The sequence below is a fragment of the Peromyscus leucopus genome, chromosome 17 (assembly GCF_004664715.2).
Source record: "Peromyscus leucopus breed LL Stock chromosome 17, UCI_PerLeu_2.1, whole genome shotgun sequence".
In the NCBI taxonomy this organism is placed as follows: domain Eukaryota; kingdom Metazoa; phylum Chordata; class Mammalia; order Rodentia; family Cricetidae; genus Peromyscus; species Peromyscus leucopus.
Genome location: NC_051077.1, coordinates 26,090,298 through 26,108,785, shown reverse-complemented (window position 1 = coordinate 26,108,785; position 18,488 = coordinate 26,090,298). Strand labels below are relative to the sequence as shown.

At 41.9% G+C, this 18,488-nt stretch overlaps 1 protein-coding gene across 1 annotated transcript in view; it reads left to right on the top strand.

Moving 5' to 3' along the window:
• The window catches only part of Asah1 (N-acylsphingosine amidohydrolase 1), a 35,183-nt gene extending 17,035 nt beyond the window's left edge, over positions 1 to 18,148 (top strand). Inside the window, exons 3-14 of the mRNA XM_028872325.2 lie at positions 3,604 to 3,694; positions 4,599 to 4,685; positions 8,059 to 8,137; positions 10,096 to 10,170; positions 10,972 to 11,017; positions 12,034 to 12,178; positions 13,010 to 13,064; positions 13,169 to 13,250; positions 15,265 to 15,396; positions 15,483 to 15,606; positions 16,028 to 16,084; positions 17,104 to 18,148. Of these exons, the coding sequence (XP_028728158.1) occupies positions 3,604 to 3,694; positions 4,599 to 4,685; positions 8,059 to 8,137; positions 10,096 to 10,170; positions 10,972 to 11,017; positions 12,034 to 12,178; positions 13,010 to 13,064; positions 13,169 to 13,250; positions 15,265 to 15,396; positions 15,483 to 15,606; positions 16,028 to 16,084; positions 17,104 to 17,193 (1,063 nt within the window). The 3' untranslated portion in view covers positions 17,194 to 18,148. The remainder of the gene's footprint in view (positions 1 to 3,603; positions 3,695 to 4,598; positions 4,686 to 8,058; positions 8,138 to 10,095; positions 10,171 to 10,971; positions 11,018 to 12,033; positions 12,179 to 13,009; positions 13,065 to 13,168; positions 13,251 to 15,264; positions 15,397 to 15,482; positions 15,607 to 16,027; positions 16,085 to 17,103) is intronic.
• The last annotated feature ends 340 nt before the right edge of the window (positions 18,149 to 18,488 follow it).

Below are 18,488 nucleotides of genomic sequence, written 5' to 3'. Positions count from 1 at the left end.
GACACTGGAGTGTCACCCTGTGTCCACCCTTTTAAGCATTTCTGCTGCTCATGAAGTCCTTAGTATCTGTGTGTCTTGTTTGTCCTTGAGGGTGTTCTGTCCTTTGAATTAGATTGCAAACCAACCGTGAGCCACGTTGGCGGGTGTGATTATGGAATGTTCTGGGCATAGGGAATGCCGCTTCAAAGGATGAAAGGTTTGTAGTAAAGTGGAAGAATACTCTAAGGTCATTACCGCTGATGGAGCATCAGTTACTGTTGGTTGAGAAGAACTGTGATAACCCACCTTGCCTTCATTCACCCACCTTTATGAAAAGATTTGAGTAACCAGCTGCAGTATTATTCTCCAGCCAATGCTGTTCCTGCTCACCCCAGGGAAGGTCTTTTTTTTCCATCATGACTGGTGCCATCTTGGCCTTCATTGCCTTCCTGATTGTGTCTCTTGACTGGTCTTACTGCCCAATTCACTGAACAATTTAGCGAGTAATTTCTATAAAAGGGCTTTTTTTTTTTTTTTTTTAAATCTACCCTCTTTTGAATGTATTTTACATATAACTGGGGATATATTTTTTTTTAACAAACTATAAACCTTTCCCGATTAGACATAACACAACTTGTTACCGCGTGTGTGTGTGTGTGTGTGTGTGTGTGTGTGTGTGTGTGTTACATCCATACCTATATGCTGTGTGTATTTTCTCTCCTGGCTTGCTCTTTGCTATTTCTGCTGTATTTTGTCCAGTTTCACTGTCCCACTCTTCAACGCTGAAATCCTCTGCCCTTTTCTTAACCTTTCTTTTCTGAACTGTACACCAATAGCTCTTGGCATTTGGGAGCTAAGGATGACACTCACGTACCTTTAATTGATGAGTGTCTTCGTAGTCCTGTGAGATCATCCTTTTCAATCAAGCGCATGAATCTAGGTAGGATACACCAGCAAATGTGAGGGAGGAAAGGGACACCTGTTTGTCTGGCCTGACCAGTCTCATCAAGGCAGCTATCAAGGGACTGACAGCCACATCACCCTACATCCATTGGAATTCCTCTAAACATTTCTTTTCTGCTGCTCATTAGCTGCTTTGCACCTGCTCTTATTTGTATATGTATGCATTGTGTCACTTGGGTGAGTTTGCAAGCCACCTAGGAAGGCAGCTGGGTTCAGATATTATGATTGATAGTACAGTGACTGGGATAGCAAACGCTGAATCTCAAAAACTCACATGATATTTACACTGTTGAAGGTAGAGTAGCAAAACATACTATGGAGTATTTATTGATCACTAAGGCTAAGTGCTTTCTACATCTTTCATGCAAGCTTCACTACCCTCATAAGGTAGGTGCAGTTGTTAAATTCAAGAATACCAGCCTGGTAGTGGTGGTGCACGCCTTTGATCCCAGCACTCGGGAGGCAGAGGCAGGCGATCTCTGTGAGTTCAAGGCCAGCAGAGCGAGATCCAGGACAGGCGCCAAAACTACACAGAGAAACCCTGTCTTGAAAAAAAAAACCTTAGAGAAATGTTTAATGTGAGATAAAATATCAGATTAAATTAAGCTTTAATTATGAAAACAATGTGAGGTTTTATTATCAAGGTTTCCCAGGTCACTCTCTTCCCACAAAACACTGATCCTCTCTGATAGTGAGCTTCTCTGCTCTCCATTTCCTCTGTCAAATGCTTGGGCCTATCTGAGACTCAGCTGAAGAAGACTCAGGAATTTATGGAAGGTGCTAGGGCTGTGCTGACTCTGTTGATGCTCAGAGGGAGCAGCTGGTTGGAATTCGCAGGTAGAACACCAGCCACCAATGTGCTGAGCTCCAGGAGTGCAACACTTGGTTATTGCATCTAGCCATGGGAATCCAGATGCTCAGCCTGGAGGAAGGAAAGGTTTAGTACCATCAGCCCATAAATGGGGTAACAGATTACTAAACCACGGGACACGATTTAGCATGGTTAGTCAAAAAGAAGAGGAAGAGAATTAGAATTTTCATAATGAAAAGAGTTTCCCCCCAGATATTTAAGTATACAAATATTAAGTATAAAGTATTCATGTAGGTATCAGCTTCTAAGGAACTGAGGAACTTGAAAAGAACAACAAATTAATTATATATTTTATATACATATGATAAATATACATACAATAAATATACATTTAAACAAAATTATAATTAAGTCATTGTAATTTTGTTTAAATGTATATTTCTAAAATTGAGTACACTTCTCTCCACATCTGTATCACAACATGAATGGGTACTGGCTAACAGTTCCATAAAATCTTGTACATATACCTGGGTCCCAAGCTCAGCACCATTTAGAGAACCAGATATTCATGGTAATAAAGTCTACACACAGACCCAGTAAATGACTTTCAGGAAATAACCTCTTTCTGGCTGTAAATATAAGGCTAGATGATCTGGTAAGAGCCTGGTAGCATTGCAACACACACCAGTATGTACCCTACCCTTTTCTTACAGTAATACATGGCTCAAGTGATGGATGTTTTTAGGTTTAGTTTTAATCTGATAAATCGTTGAATGCCACACCCTCGAAAGCTATTTCAATTTGTTTAAAATTACTAGAGAAGAGCTAGTGTGGTGACAGGAATGTGGTGACACATGGAAGGGATCCCAGTGCGTGGTGGGGGGAGCCAGAAAGAGTACAGGTGCCTGAATTCAAAGCCATCCTTAACTACACAGCAAGATGAAGGCCAGCCTGAGATATATGAGACCTTGTCTCAATCCCCGGTCCCCAAATGGGTGAGAAAATGGAGTTGCTGTATGAGTGGGAGTAATTGTAGAGTTTGCCCACCAGAAAAATGGCCCAGCTCCATTAATAAGGGGTGGACGTTGCTATATCCTCATAGCAGAGATTGCCGTGGGTAAGAGCAGGAAATTGAGAATGTGTGTGACAGAATGGTGCTTGGACTTGGACTTGCTCGAGGCAGATAAGAGGAGTCCACAGGCATAGGGAGAATCAGAGAGTCGATCATGGGAGGCCTGTGTTTGTTGCCACTGTGGGCTTATAAGGTGACCTCGCTGAAGCCATCATATGAGACAGTGCTTTGACAATAGTGTTAGGCTGACTGACAAAGCATTCCAGACTGGAAAACCAAGTGGTGAAGTGTCCTAATGTCTAGAAGGGTCTAGTGGCCCAGGCCTAGACTAAATTGTTATAGTTAGGAAAAAAACAAAAGCAGGCATTTTCTATCAGCAGTATTTTAAGTATTTGAAATTGTAGCTCTTGAACCACAGTTGACTCACACATTACCAAGTCATATTAACCTTCCAGACCCAGTAGGTATAATTGTTTATTTGTATGATTTATTCTTTGAGCCAGGGCTCATGATGTTGCCCAGCATCCTGAGTACTGGGAATACTATGGCTGGTTCAGAATGTATAAATCTATTCTATGATCCCTGAGTCTACTTCAGATTGTATATGCAAAAGAGGGCTGAGGCACCGGGTGCAAACTCAACTTCCTTTGGAGATTTTGCTTGAGTAACCAACTTCTATACTGTTGCTATGGATATGTGTCTAGTCCATCCTTTCAGCTCTATGACCTCCTCCTGAAAGTCACTTTCCAAATTTCAAGATGATGCCTTCTCATTGCAGATACAGAGGACCAGTTCCGTGGTATACCATAAATCTTGATTTACCACCCTACAAAAGATGGCAAGAATTAGCAGCTCACAAGGCACCAATGGTATGTTATAAATCTTAAATCTTCTTCTGATGTTATAGAATATAACTCTGCTGTTTAAGAAGTACTTTATAAGTTGGGTATGGAAGCCCATAGCCATCCTTTAAGCAGCTGGGAGACTGGCAGGACAAGTGTGAGGTGTGGAGGCCAGCCTGGTCCACATGATGAGTTCCAAGGCAGTCTTGGCTATAGTGAGACCCTATCTCAAAAATACTACCAAAGGGGCTTATCAATTGAGAGCACTCAGGGCACTCAGGATCAGTTCACAGCACCACAGCGCGGCTCACAATCACCTGTGACTCTAGTTCTAGGGACTTTGATGCCCTCTTGGCCTTGGTGGGCACCAGGCACACATGTGGTACCTATCCATAAATGCTAATACTCATACACATGAATAAAATTAGTAAGTTTAAAGGTATATTTTTTGATGCTCTTCTGCCATGTATAGTAATTGATAGAGGAAAATATGTCATTTCCCTGTAGCTTTTGGCGGGGAAAAGTTTCTCCTTCCCTTTGTACTGTCTCCCTCCATCTAAATGATTAAGAAGCAATGCTACTTTAAAGAGAAAACTGTTTACATAGTCATCGAAAATACTTCCAAATTGAACTGCTTTGTTACCTTTTTGTTGTTGTTGTTGTTTTTCAAGACAGGGTTTTTCTGTGTAACAGTTCTGACTCTCCAGGAGCTTGTAGACCAGGCTGGCCTGGAACTCAGAGAGATCTGCCTGCTTCTGCCTCCTGAGTGCTGGGGTTAAAGGTGTGCGCCACCGCCGCCGCCGCCACCACCACCACCACCCGGCTTGTTATCTGTTTTGAATAAGTCAGAAGGTCTACGTTGGTTTTCATGACACCAATATTCATCTTAAATCTCAGTAGTTACTTTATGTCTTTTTATTTATTTTTTCAGGTGAGGACTATAGTGAATTCCCTCAAGAATTTAGTAAATGCATTTGTGCCAAGTGGAAAAATAATGCAGATGGTGGACCAAAAGTTGGTAAGAAATATTTCCTGTAGTTAATTTTAAGGACACACATATAAACACACAGAGAGAGAGTTAAAAAGTTGTGCTTGGGTGCAGAGAGACTGAAGCAGCAAGCGCAGGGCCTACAAGGGTCTGCACCAGGTCCTCTGTGTATATAGTATAGCTATTAGCTCAGTATTTTTAGGGAACTCCTGACTGTGAGAATGAGTGGATCTCTCACTCTTGTGCCTGCTCTTGGGACTCTTTTCTTCTTGTTGAGCTGCCGTGTCTTTAGTACGGTAGTATTTGCTCCATCTTACCATATTTCCTTCTGTCATCTTTGTCTGTTAGCTCTTAGAAGCCTGTTCTTTTCTAAGGAGAGACAGAAGGGAGTGCATCTGGAGGAGAGGAGAGGTGGGGAGGAACTGGGAGGAGTAGAAGGAGGGGAAACCGTAATCAGGATATATTGTATGAGAAAAGAATCTATTTTCAATAAAAGAAAAATATGGTGCATGAGATTTGTTTAAATAAGAAATAATTCACTGACCTTTTCTCAAGGACTTTAGGGATATTTACATTTATTTTTAAGCACTGCCAAACTTGAGATTGGATTATTAGAGTCACAGGATACAAAGCATGGCAGGTTTTAGTACTTAACTGCTCCCTGATTTGTGGGCAGTTAGGAAGCATATAGGAAAACACACAGATTTCATCAGGAGTATGGGATTTCTTGTTTTTATAGTTAGGTATACAGGTATGCTACTGAAAACCTAGTTAAACTCCCCCCCCCCCACACACACACCAGAACAGCTCAGTGGTAGAGCACCATGGGTAGCATGTTGGAAGCCCCAGATTTGATCCCAAAATGAGAAAGAAAAAGTTCATGTTTTAGAAGCACTTTCTATAAGAAACTCAAGAGATTTCTCTAAATAAAGATAAAATGACATGCATGTTCATCCTAACGGTGTATTCTCTGGAGTCCACTGGTACCTCTGACCCTTGAAATTCCATTGTATTGAATGTTTCTTGTGGCTAGGCAATCACTGAACTACTTCCTTCCCTGACCTCCAGCCATGCAGGAAGATTTCACAATGCTTTTAAATTTAGGTGGTGCCAATGAAACATCATCTAGGGACTGGTCCCCCAGAACCCCCAAGGTATCCTCATCATCTAGGGACTGGCCCCCCCAACCCCCAAGGTATCCTCATCATCTAGGGACTGGTCCCCAGAACCCCCAAGGTATCCTCATCATCTAGGGACTGGTTCCCAGAACCCCCATGGTATCCTCATCATCTAGGGACTGGCCCCCCAAGTCCCCAAGGTATCCTCATCATCTAGCGACTGGCCCCCCAGGACCCCAAGGTATTCTCATCATCTAGGGACTGGCCCCCCCCAAGTCCCCAAGGTATCCCCATCATCTAGCGACTGGCCTCCCAGGACCCCAAGGTATTCTCATCATCTAGGGACTGGCCCCCAGGACCCCCATGGTATCCTCATCATCTAGGGACTGGCTCCCCAAATCCTCAGGGTATCCTCATCATCTAGGGACTGGCTCCCCAAATCCTCAGGGTATCCTCATTATCTAGGGACTGGCTCCCCAAATCCTCAGGGTATCCTCATCATCTAGGGACTGGCCCCCCAAATCCTCAGGGTATCCTCATCATCTAGGGACTGGCCCTCAAACCAGGTATCTTCATTATCTAGGGACTAGAACACCATCTGTGTGTTTTCCTATATGCTTCCTAACTGCCCACAAATCAGACCCTCAAGGTATCCTTATCATTTTTCAGATGCTGCTGCAAAGTGCAGGTCATGGCGAGGCTGGAAGGCTCTAGAGCAGATTTGGGGAACTAATGACTTTAGGATCAAATACTTTTTGCCGTGGGGGCTGGCCTGGTACTTTAGGGTATTAAGTTGCAAGTCTGGCCTCTATCCACTGCTTTCTTTGTTGTTGTTTGAAACAGGGTCTCACTATGTAGCTCTGGCTGTCCTAGAACTCACTGTGTAGACCAGACTGGCCTCAAACTCACAGACCACCTGTCTCTGCCTCCTGGGTGCTGGGATTAGGGGTGTGAGCCACCATACCCGGCTACCCACTGCTTTCTTCTTCAGTTCTAACAACCAAAACTTTAAGGAGACCTTGTCATCTCCTCCAGAACTGCCCTAGTCCTAGGGACTGGATGATCAAAGCGCTTCCTCCTTCCATATGACCCTTGCACGCGCCAGCCAGCAAGCCTGTGGGGTCATGTATGTTCTCACCTCTTCACCAGAGTTATCATATAGTAAACGTACTGGATGTACCCAGAATAAAAGTTGGTAGAAACAAAAGCAGAATGAGTCCTCACATGCCCCAGTACCCAATTCCTGCCTCTGTTCTGAATGTCCATAGGGAGGCAGCATTGATGCCATGGTTTGGAGTCCGGTCTTATGCCTTTTAAGGCTGTCACGCACCTATGAAACTTTAGTTTTCTGATTTGGAAGGATAGCATTTACTAACAATACATATTTCATATGGTGAGTGTGAGGACTAAATGGCATATCACTCACGTGTTCATTAGGTCATATTTGTTAAATTGGCTGGAACATTTCATTCCCAATACCTTGAATTCACAGGGAAACAAATACTATGCTTAGTAGGGTCACCTTATGCAGATGGTGAAAACAGGATGTTGGGGTAGTGAGATGGCCAAGCCTGATGACCTGAGTTCCATCACCAGAACCTTCACAGCTGAAGGAGCAAACCAACACCTGCAAGTTGCCCTTTGACCTCCACACATGCCTTGTGGCATGTTTGTGCACATACCCTGTACACAAGATAAATAAGCAGTAAAACAACAACAACAACAACAACAAAAGTAAATACAGGACTTGTGAAGTTTAAACACACTGTCTTAGCCGGGGGATATAAATTGTGCTCTCTGTATTTGTGCTTAGCTGAGGTTGAAAATAAGATACAATGTCCGTCATTGAATTGTTTAACTGTTGTTTGCTAATTGAATGCCACTGATGCAGTTTAGGTCAGGACCAGCTATTAACCCTGACAGACAGTTTTGGGAAGTGGTAAAGCTATGTGTTAGTTGCTGAGTATTGCCAGTCTCTAAAGAATGAATGAGCAGAGTTTTGCTCCTGTTGATCTAGATAGTCATGTAGGTAAACTGATTCCAGCGCCCTTCTCTATGGGACCGGGCCAAAGATATCAATAGAAAAACAGAATCTGAGAATCACAGTTTCCATAGGAGTCCAACACCAAGCATTGTATAGAACCTTTTAGAAATGCATGATATTAAATGCTTTAAAAATAACATATCTCCTATTGCAATAACAGTATCTGAAAGAGCTGTAGTCAGAAAACCAGATCGCAAAGCATGGGTTTAAGTTCAATGGTCATTAGTTTCTTTCTTTTCAGCCTGGTCTACTTGGCAAGATGCCTGGCCCTTTTGAAGATGAAATGAAGGGAATTGCAGATGTTACTGGGATTCCTTTAGGTAAATTTTACCTTGCAATGCTTAAAACATTTGATAAAACACTGCGATGTATTTGAAATCTGATGTACTATATTACAACAAAGCACACAAATCCTAGGTTTAAGCAGCTCTTTGAAGGTCTACGTATGTATCCACGCATGCACATCTCACTCATAAAAGGTGAAGGAATTCCAGTCCTTCAAAATGTTTCATTTGCCCCTTTACATACAATAACCCTGTTCTGCCTTCACCTTTATGTTAAAAATAAAACTGAGCATTTGAATTGCTGTTCTTTCTTAATCCTATCAATATAGGTTGTTGACCATCTGGGTTGTTTTCAGATTTGATGTATGTGTTTGCATGCATTCTTGCATATGTTTTTTAGTGGATATATACACTAATTTCTCTTTAAATGAACTTTTGAGTCATAGGGTAGCTACCAATGTACTTAGCCTTGTAAATTCTGCAAGACAATTCCTACAATGAACAGACCTATTGACAAGCATAGCATGAGAAATTTAATTTTCTCTCGTTGACACTGCATTTCCCTGGTGAGTTACTGACTTTTTTTTTTCAGTTTGACTTTTCTTTATTCCTCTATTTTGGGGAAAGGCAAAGCACTAGTCAAGGTCTCTTCATACATTGCTACAGATGAAGCACCATTTACTAAAATTGAGACTCTTTGTTTTGGATGTAAGGCAGGTGATTCTGTATCCGGTTCTGTTTGTGAACTTTCTCTCGTTTCATTGTCTTGGTCTTGTATCGGTCTCATGCTGTCTCAGTTACTAAAGCTTTACAGTGGGTACATTTTAACAGTGTAATCCTTCCCCGTGCCTTCCTTCAGCACTGTCTTATCCCTGTTGTTCTTCTGCATCCCCATATGCTGTATAATCAGCCTGCCACCTTGACAGTGGTCAGAAAGGGTCTTATGTATTACTCATGAAACTATTCTTAGGCAGTGATATTTTGGGCAACTAATTTCTGTCTTCTTGTTTTTGTTTTTCCCTTTTTAAGACAAACATTCATTGCTATGTAGCCATGCTGGCCCCAGTTTCAGGGTCCTCCTTCTCCCCCTGAAGGGTGATGGGATTCTGGACATGGAATCCATCCAGCCTTATCCAGCTTTTGAAGTTTTTAGTTTCAGCTTTCAGTTTGTATCATTTATTGAAAAAGATTTTTCTCATTAACCGAGAAGTAATCAAAGCCATGGAGTCACCATTTTATGTAACCGGTGGTACTTTTCACAAGAGAATTGATTGAACATCTCTGTAGTTTCTCAACGAAGCTGGCTCGTGCTTTTGTTTCTTTCCCTTCACTACATGATTTTTAAAGGGCCGGTAATACTGATCGGCAAGTAAAGGGGCCGCGCCTGACAACCTGTGTTCTGGATTCCTGGGATTGACATGGTGGAAGGAGAGAAGAATCAACTTCCAGATTGTTTTCTCATCACCACACGTGCACCATGGCACGCTTACACACACAGTGGCAAACCTATGCACACATCATGTAGATGCACATGTGAATAAATGCACATATAAATAAATATAGAAATATTTTATCAGGCGGCAGTGGTGCATGCCTTTAATTACAGCAACTAAGGAGGCAGAGGCAGGTGGGTCTCTGAGTTCAAGACCAGTCTGGTCTACAGAATAAGTCTCCAAAAAAAAAAATCTAACTGAAAAATAATTTAAAAAGATAACATACTGGAAATATATATTCACCATTTACATGAGAAGAAAGTCTTAATATAAAAAGAGCTCTCACAAGTAATTAACAAATATAAATATCTTTAGAGAAAAATGTATTAACATAAATTAACTGAAAATAAAATATATTGGGGTAAAAATGCATGTTAAGCCCAGCATGTCAGCATTTAACAAGACAGAGAAAAACATGCTACATATCTTTAGGTTAAAAGTGGAATGGCATTTTCTTTATGCTGCCATGGTTATTAACAAAAAATTTCCTTTTGTTCACAGGAGAGATTATTTCGTTCAACATTTTCTATGAATTGTTCACCATGTGTACATCAATAATAACTGAAGACAATAAAGGTAAGCTTTGCTAAGGAACATGGCAGTGCAGAACACAGTATAGAATAAAGCTTTTTTAGAGGAGAATTAGAACATTTATTAATGGGGCTTGCTATTTAAATTATGTGTATACTGTGTACAGTTGAGTATATCCTGGTAAATTTTTATAAACACACTGAAATTAGCCTTAAGACAACTAGAGTGCGTATTAAACTGTAAATCAGACATGTGCCACTCCTTAAAGACTAAGCATCCAAATATATGGGCCTATGGGGGCCATTTTTATTCAGACCACCACAGGCAGTGACAGATGTTTTCCTGGAGACCCAGAACTAACATCCTCTCATAATTTCCCAGCCAACAAGCACTGTGTATGGGACCTTTACTTTTGTAATGTTTTCCTGGCTGGTCCCCAAGATATATGGCACAAGGTGACTTGCCCTTCATTCACTCTGACTTTTGACCTACATCTAATACTTGAGATCGCCATCTCTAAGTGGTAATTAAGGAATTAGGTAAGTCACGTTAATAGAGGTGAAGATATCTATGTCCTGGTAGAACTGTAGTTGTCCAAGAAATAAGGATTTGCTTCCATAGCTGATCTTATCCAGAGCCCCAGATCTCAGATGTTAGATAATGTCCCAATGTGATAGTAAACTAGTGTGAACTTGGTAAGCCTTATTCTGACTGTCAGGCTTCTTAATTATTATATATTGCTAGGTGATACAGTTGGGAACAGATGTTCACATCTCTCTGTACATCAGTGATTAAGACACCATTGTAGTTTAACTGGATACATGTCTCTTACTTACTTCCTAATAGGTCACTTACTACATGGAAGAAACATGGATTTTGGAATATTTCTTGGGTGAGTAAGTAATGACATACTTTTACTCTGTAAGAAGTGTGGACTATAGTCTTACCTTGATGAAAAAAGTAAGCCCCTGTTCTGTGCAGAAGATGGCCATGAATGAAGATGACTGGATTCTTTAGTGGTGGAAAGGCAGGCACACTGGGTGGCCTCTCAGTTGCTTAGGGGTTGTATCTCAGAAACTGCACCTAGTGAGCAGAAGTTGGGACCATGCATGAAGGGCACAAGTGCTTATTTTCATCTATTGCTTAGAGAAATCTGTCATCATGACCTTTATGAAAAATAATGGCCTTGTAATTAGAGGTCTTTATTTGAGTCTGGATCTCACTATTTATATAACCAGAGTTAATCAACTTTTCTGAGCCTCAGTTTGCCACCTGGAAAAGGGATGAAACTGCCCTGTTTTGGATGAAGAAAAGTTTATTCTGGATCACAGTTCAGAAATTTCAATCCTTGGTCAACTGGCTCTTCTGTTTTTAAGGCTGGTAAGGCAGAGCATCCTCTTGGTGGGAGCAGATATCAGAGGAGGCTGCTCACCTCCTAAAATGAGGAATGCATTAAAGACAAAATATAGCCCCCAGGGGTGTACCTCCAGGGTCCTGCTTCCTCCTGAGTTTGTATCATCTCCCAGTAATCTCTCAGATTGTTACCCCATCAGTGGATTACTCTTATCACTTCCCGAAGCCTCCTCACCTCTGAACAGCGGTTTATTAGGGATGGGACCGTTAGCCCATGAGCCTTGGAGGGACACTTCAGATCCAAACCATGGCACACTCATAGAGATCTTGTTAAAGCTTATCCTAAGTGATCAGGCAGAAAATGCACCTGTAAGCCAGACATGAAATCTCAGGCCTGTAATTCCAGCCCTTGGAAGGTTGAGGCAGGAGGATTGCAAGTTTGAAGTTATCTTGGATTCCATAGCAAGAGGCAGCCACAAACACACAGCATCTGTGTAATGCCTGCCTCTCACCTTCATCTCTGTCTTGACTGTCACCAACATTTGTCTTTTTTAGGTGGAATATAAATAATAACACTTGGGTTGTTACGGAAGAATTAAAGCCTTTATCAGTGAACTTGGACTTCCAAAGAAACAATAAGACTGTTTTCAAGGCTACAAGCTTTGTCGGCTATGTGGGCATGTTGACAGGATTCAAACCAGTAAGAAATATGTTATACAACTTTCTAAGTAGTTTTGTGTCCTGGTTTTACTGTCTGGGAGTCTAAGAAACTGAGGATGTATAAAGAATATGAAGGTAGGCATGATGACACACTCCTTCCATCCTAAGGAGGCAGATGTTGGTGAGTTCAAGGCCAGTCTGGTCTATATAGTAAATTCCAGACCTGCCAGGACCGCATAGTGACACCCTGTCTCAGATAGACAGACAAAAAGAATGTGAAGCCCTATTTTAGTCCTTTGTCCTCATCACTTTTGTCAGTACGAGACTCCACAGCACAAAAAAAGAAAGGGGATGGTCTCTGTGCCCGTTGAAGATAAAGAGCATGTGGCTGACTGTCAAAATCTCCAAGTAAAAGTGGGGGTCAGCCCTGGGTCTCTTGACGCGTTCAAGGCATGGACTCTTTGCTCTTCATTTACAAGCAGTGATTTCCCACTTAACTCACCTCACACAGTGCGTGTGAAAATGTTTTGAACTTAGAAGAGTCTTTGTAGCCAGGCAGCAGTGGCGCACCACTTTAATCCCAGCACTTGGGAGACAGAGCCAGGCGGGTCTCTGTGAGTTTGAGGCCAGCCTGGTCTACAGAGCGAGGTCCAGGACAGGCACCAAAACTACACAGAGAAACCCTGTCTCGAAAAAACAACAACAAAAAAACAAAAAAGAAGAGTCTTGGTAGTGTTACTGTGGTTTTGATTTCTCTTTGCAATCCTCCAGTACCCAGTTCAGGTCTTTCTATACCATTGTCCTGGTACAGAGATGGGGCCCTGAAGAGCACGATGACATTTCTGATGGTATTGTTTTGTTTTTTTCTCAGGGACTGTTTAGTCTTACACTAAATGAACGTTTCAGTCTGAACGGTGGTTTTCTGGGTGAGTGGAATGTCTGGAGATGCAATGGGGATCTGTCTTTGGAAGGGAGGGCAGTAATCCAACCTCTTGGTCCTGTGATACTGTCTACATTTCATCTCTTCCAGGTATCCTAGAATGGATGTTGGGAAAAAAAGATGCCGAATGGGTGGGGTTTATCACCAGATCAGTTCTAGAAAATAGTACAAGGTTTGTTGCTTTATTATCAAATATCTGTTAAATAACTCATATTAAAATATAGAAATGTTTGCCAAGCCCCAGCTTTACAGCCACTGAGGAACTGTTGTTGTATTTCTTAGGTGATCCTTGGACATTCCTGTGGAATCATTCCTGTTTTCTGTGTGTTCTGTGTTGTCATATAAAGCAATGAGTTGAATTATTAGTAGCAGTATTAGAGATATTGACACTAGGAAAGAAATCTAAGTTTTTGTTATACAAAAAAACCATACCATGTGTATAGGCAATGCTAGACAGTAAAATCTTTATATAAATGGCAATACATTCAGTTTCTTGCCACAGAAAAAAATACGTAAGTTGTAATCATATTAACCTAGAAGTTATGGTCTGTTGTAGTGGTGAAATAATACCAAATTGTCTTTAGCACATACTCTGTCCACATGACTTGGAGAAAACAAGCATCGATCTTCCATTTAACACTCTCCAGGGAAGAAAAGTTGGTTGTCTTTCTTGATTATCAACTCCCGTTCTTAATAGTCCTCATTGTCAAAGTTACTTTCTGTTCTCCAAGTCTGGTAGGGTTTTGTGTGTATGTGTGCTTTTGCTGGTCTCAAATTCACTATGTAACCAACGACAGCCTTGAACTCCTGGTGCTCTGGCCTCTACTTTCTGGTGCTAGGAGTAACAGGCACCACCGTGTCCAGTTCTGTGGTGCTGTGAGTGCATGCTGTCCAGGACTCTGCCCCTCCCCAGCACTGTGGTTATATTTCCCTTTCTTTTGTTCAACAAAAGACATAAAGAGAAAGGCTAGAGGGTGGCTCTTGAGAGCTCCTTCAGATTTGGGGTTCTCCCAAAATTCCCACGTAAAGATCATTGGTCCTCTAGGATGGTGGCTCACCACCCATGTCAAGACAGCATGCTCCTTAACCAGAGGTTTCCTCACCTTTTTCCATTCAGCTCCTTTTTGTCTAAAAATGCCTTATTTGATGCCAAGGATATAGGTATATAAAATATGTATACAGATCAAACTTTTACTGTAGTATAAAAATCAAACATTTACTGTAAATAAATTAACTTTAAAACAATTCTTTGGTATAGATAGGATTTTACCATTCATTAAAGACAAGCAAATGTACTTACTAACTACATGGGATGTACTCGTTTATATGAAGATGAATATTTGTTACCACAGGACGTAAAGCATCTTCATTTTTCAGAGTTGATTGTCAACATTCAGAATGCCACTTGACATTGTATAAAAAGGCAGAAATATATTTAGGGGCATTTAAGATGAGATGTTCTCAAGGCTGGAGAGATGGCTCAATGTTTAAAAGAACTTGCTGTTCTTGCAGAGGTCCTGACTTATGTTCCCTTCACCCAAATGGCAGCTCACAACCACCTGCCACTCCAGTTCCGTGGGCTCTGATGCACACATGTGGTGCACATACACACATTCAGGCACACACACACATGATAATAAATATTTAAAAAAAAAACCTAAACATTCTAACACAATTCCACCAAAAAATGAATTAGTTTTATACTTACAGCTGAGGAGTAATAGCAGAAGATTATTAAAAGGTTTTGTTCCCTTAATTAAACCATTGTTTCTGTGTGAGCAGAAAACCTAGGATGGGTAGTAAAACACTTCAGTTTGTAACAGGGCTTTAATTCCAGCCGCCGCCCTGGGTGTGAGCACAGGTATTTGAGGCAGCACCCATTGGCCTTGTGTGGCGGGCAGCCGGAGCAGTGCGAAGCGCACGTTCAGAAGCAGGGCTGCAGCGAAGTTGCCCAGGCCGCTCAGGAGAGCACCCCAGCAAGGCCTCAGCCTCAGTTCACAGTTGTGGGGTTTAGAACGAATGTGTGGCCATTGCACATTCAGAAAGCTTTCACTGTTGCCCACTGTGTGTGTCCACATCCAGTTAAGTAACTCCATTAAGATACCTGTTTCCCTTTAGTTCCCACAACTGAAACCCATCATTCAAAGTCACCTGAAAATTCTTCTTTTAAAAATGTCCCTATACAGTTATGAAGAAGCCAAGAACACACTGACCAAGACCAAGATAATGGCCCCAGCGTATTTTATCCTGGGAGGCAACCAGTCTGGAGAAGGCTGCGTGATCACACGAGAGAGAAAAGGGTCTTTGGATGTATACGAGTGAGTACATTTGATGAGTGAAATAAGTGAGAACAGGAGCCCAGCCAACAGGAACCCTAAGAGGGAAGCTCTCTTTTTGTATCTAGACTCGATCCTCAGCATGGCAGATGGTATGTGGTCCAAACCAACTATGACCGGTGGAAAAACACCTTGTTCCTTGATGACCGCAGGACGCCTGCCAAGATGTGTCTAAATCGCACGACACAGAAGGTACGTTTGCGTTGTCACCTACGGAAAGACACTGTCCCCATTGTGGGTGATCTTAGTTCTGGTGTTTCCCTTTGACCTTGAAGAATTTGTAAACCTACTACTGAGTATCTCTAGACACACCTCTTGGAGCTTTTGCTATTGAACTTAAGCAACAAATTCTTGCTGTGATTTTCCTTCCTTACACTAATTCTGTAAAGTTAAATAACAAATTCAAAAACAAATTTTGAAAGAATAAATTACAAAAGGGGAGGAGGAGAGAGAAAGAAATGATACGTGAGAACGGTCACCTTTGTTACCAGGGGTGACTCCAAGGAAGATGCCTTAGGAAGACTGACAAATAGTTTTTGGTGGCCCATTGTATGGGTAAATGCAACTGAAGGTCTGTATTTCATCTACTGAATACAATTGTTTTTGTGTCTAGAATCTCTCGTTTGCAACCATATATGACGTCCTATCAACGAAACCCGTCCTCAACAAGGTATTTATACACACACACACACACACACACACACACACACACGTACTGCTTTCGGGGAAGAATGTGCTTCTGTGTTTTGTCTTTCTCTGTTACCTTACATCATTTTGAGTATATTAGTTATGTCCAACTTCAGGTTCATTCATTCATTCATTCATTCATTCATTCATTCATTTTTTTGAGGCAGTGTCTGTCTGTGTCCCAGGCAAGCCTGGAACTCACTTTGTAGCCCAGGCTGGCGTCAAGTGGGCACAGTCCTTCTGCCTTAGCCCCCTGAGTTCTGGGATTACAGACAGGCACTGCCCAATCATCTTTAAGTGCTCATTTTTGAAAACTATTGTTGTGTGCCTGAAACCACAACTTTAAGAATGAAGTAAGGGCGTCGCTCACTTGGCAACACCGTCAAAGTTGTTTCAGCTTTAGCTCCCCTCACCCCCACCCTGCACCACAACCAAGAAACCTGCCCGTCCCATTTGTGTAGTCTTTCTATGTACAGAGGAACATTCTGGATCTATTGCCCCCGACTGTCCCATTTCTCTGGTTTTGTCCAGCCTCCCTAACATAAACAGCCTGCATCACCTGCGCCAGAACAGTCCTCCTTCCCTTTAGCGTTTGGAACTCACCAGGGACGGCCCTCCTTGACTTGTCTCAGTCCACCTACCATCTTTCTCCTTTGCACAGTATCTCCTTGTGGCTTCACAGTGGGGTGCATGCCATGGTCTGCATGCTCTGGAGGGTTTGGGTGTCTGCTCGGTCCTCCGTGCGCCTACAGTTTCCTTACTGCAACGGGACTGCATTGAGGGGAAGCACGGCCAAAGCCAAGCTGTTCTGTGCCATAGTGTACCCTCAGGCTTTGTACCTGTGCCACTTATACACGGGAGAGGGTGGAGTGAGTCTTAAAGGTTCATTGATTACTATTAAACATCACTAGAAAGCAGATTCTTGGGGGGATACAGATGCTATATGTACAAGATCTTAGACTTGAAAATATCGTTAAAATGAAAATAACTTTTTCTTTTCAGCTCACTGTATTCACAACCTTGATCGATGTTGCCAAAGGTCATTATGAAAGCTACCTGCGGGACTGTCCAGACCCGTGTATAGGCTGGTGAGCAGGCATGGCCTACAGGACAGACTGAGGCCTGGAGACGTTTCCTCTGGCGTGTCTACTCTCCTGCCACAGGCCTGTTATCTTTCCGTCATGAGATTGTCCTCACTGTGTCCACAGCTCACAGACTGTTTCTGTTGTTTTGATGGCCACCACTGCTCTTTACGGGTAAATTCTTTACGGGACGCACGCCATGTAGAATTTGCCACTTCATTTCACTTTGACATCAGGGAAGGGGTAACCCTGACCTCTATGGAATATATCAAGGTTCTTTGCTGGTGTTAAATCCAGTGCCCTGTGTGATTAATGTATGCGTTCATTCACCTTTTCTTTTTGATAAACATGTTTATATTTGTCTATCTACCAGTATTTTTCTCCTGGTCCTCGATTGAAATCAGCATGCCATTCACCTTTGCTGTTAGTGACAGCAGTGTGATTTCACTGTGCTTGGCTGGGGTTTCTGAGATGGACAATTGATACTTATTTTAATAAATAGACCTTTGATTCTGGAAATAGTATTTGGGATGGTTACAAAATAATTATTATATAAACAGTGTTTTTTTTAAAGAATAGAAGTGTTCTCTTTTTCCTAATTAGTCTACCAGTAACCCCAGGAAGTTTCTAGCTTCAAAACCTTGAGTTCAAGAACTCAGCACAAACTCATCATTTTAAATTCTTGTACGTATAACCCATTTAATAGTTTTTTTCATTTTTCCTTCTAATCAACATATTTTTTTTTAACTTTTCATACAATAAATATAGTTAACAATATTTTTCAGAAATCAATCTATTTATAAAAAATGCTAACAGAACTTACCTTTCTAACTTTCACAGTTGATAGTGAAATGTATGCTGTTGGTGCCAGACGGTAGCCATTTAATTTTGTATCATGTCGGTTGTTGTATCACGATGCTCAATAAACAGTGGCTGGCCGTCAGGTCAGCACTCATGCATGCTGACAGGGTGTGTGCCTGTGTTGCTTGGAGGGTGGGGGTCATTATCAAGAGATACAAGCAGAGCATAATATCGAGATTAAACAACAAGGGTGATGCAAGGAGGTTACTAAACATATGACTTAAGTGGTCACAATCTGTCATGACTAATCCTCACCTCTTAACCTAGTAGCGTCGACCCAGTTTGCAGGTATGCAAAGGCACCTTTTCCCCTGGAGACTGTACACAGTACATGGCTTCCGCAACGCCAGCATCTCCAGGACTGTTTCAGAGAAGGGACAGGGATTCGCGAGAGGATCTGTATTACAGTAAGATTCCAAGGTGGGCACGGTGGTGGTACATGGCT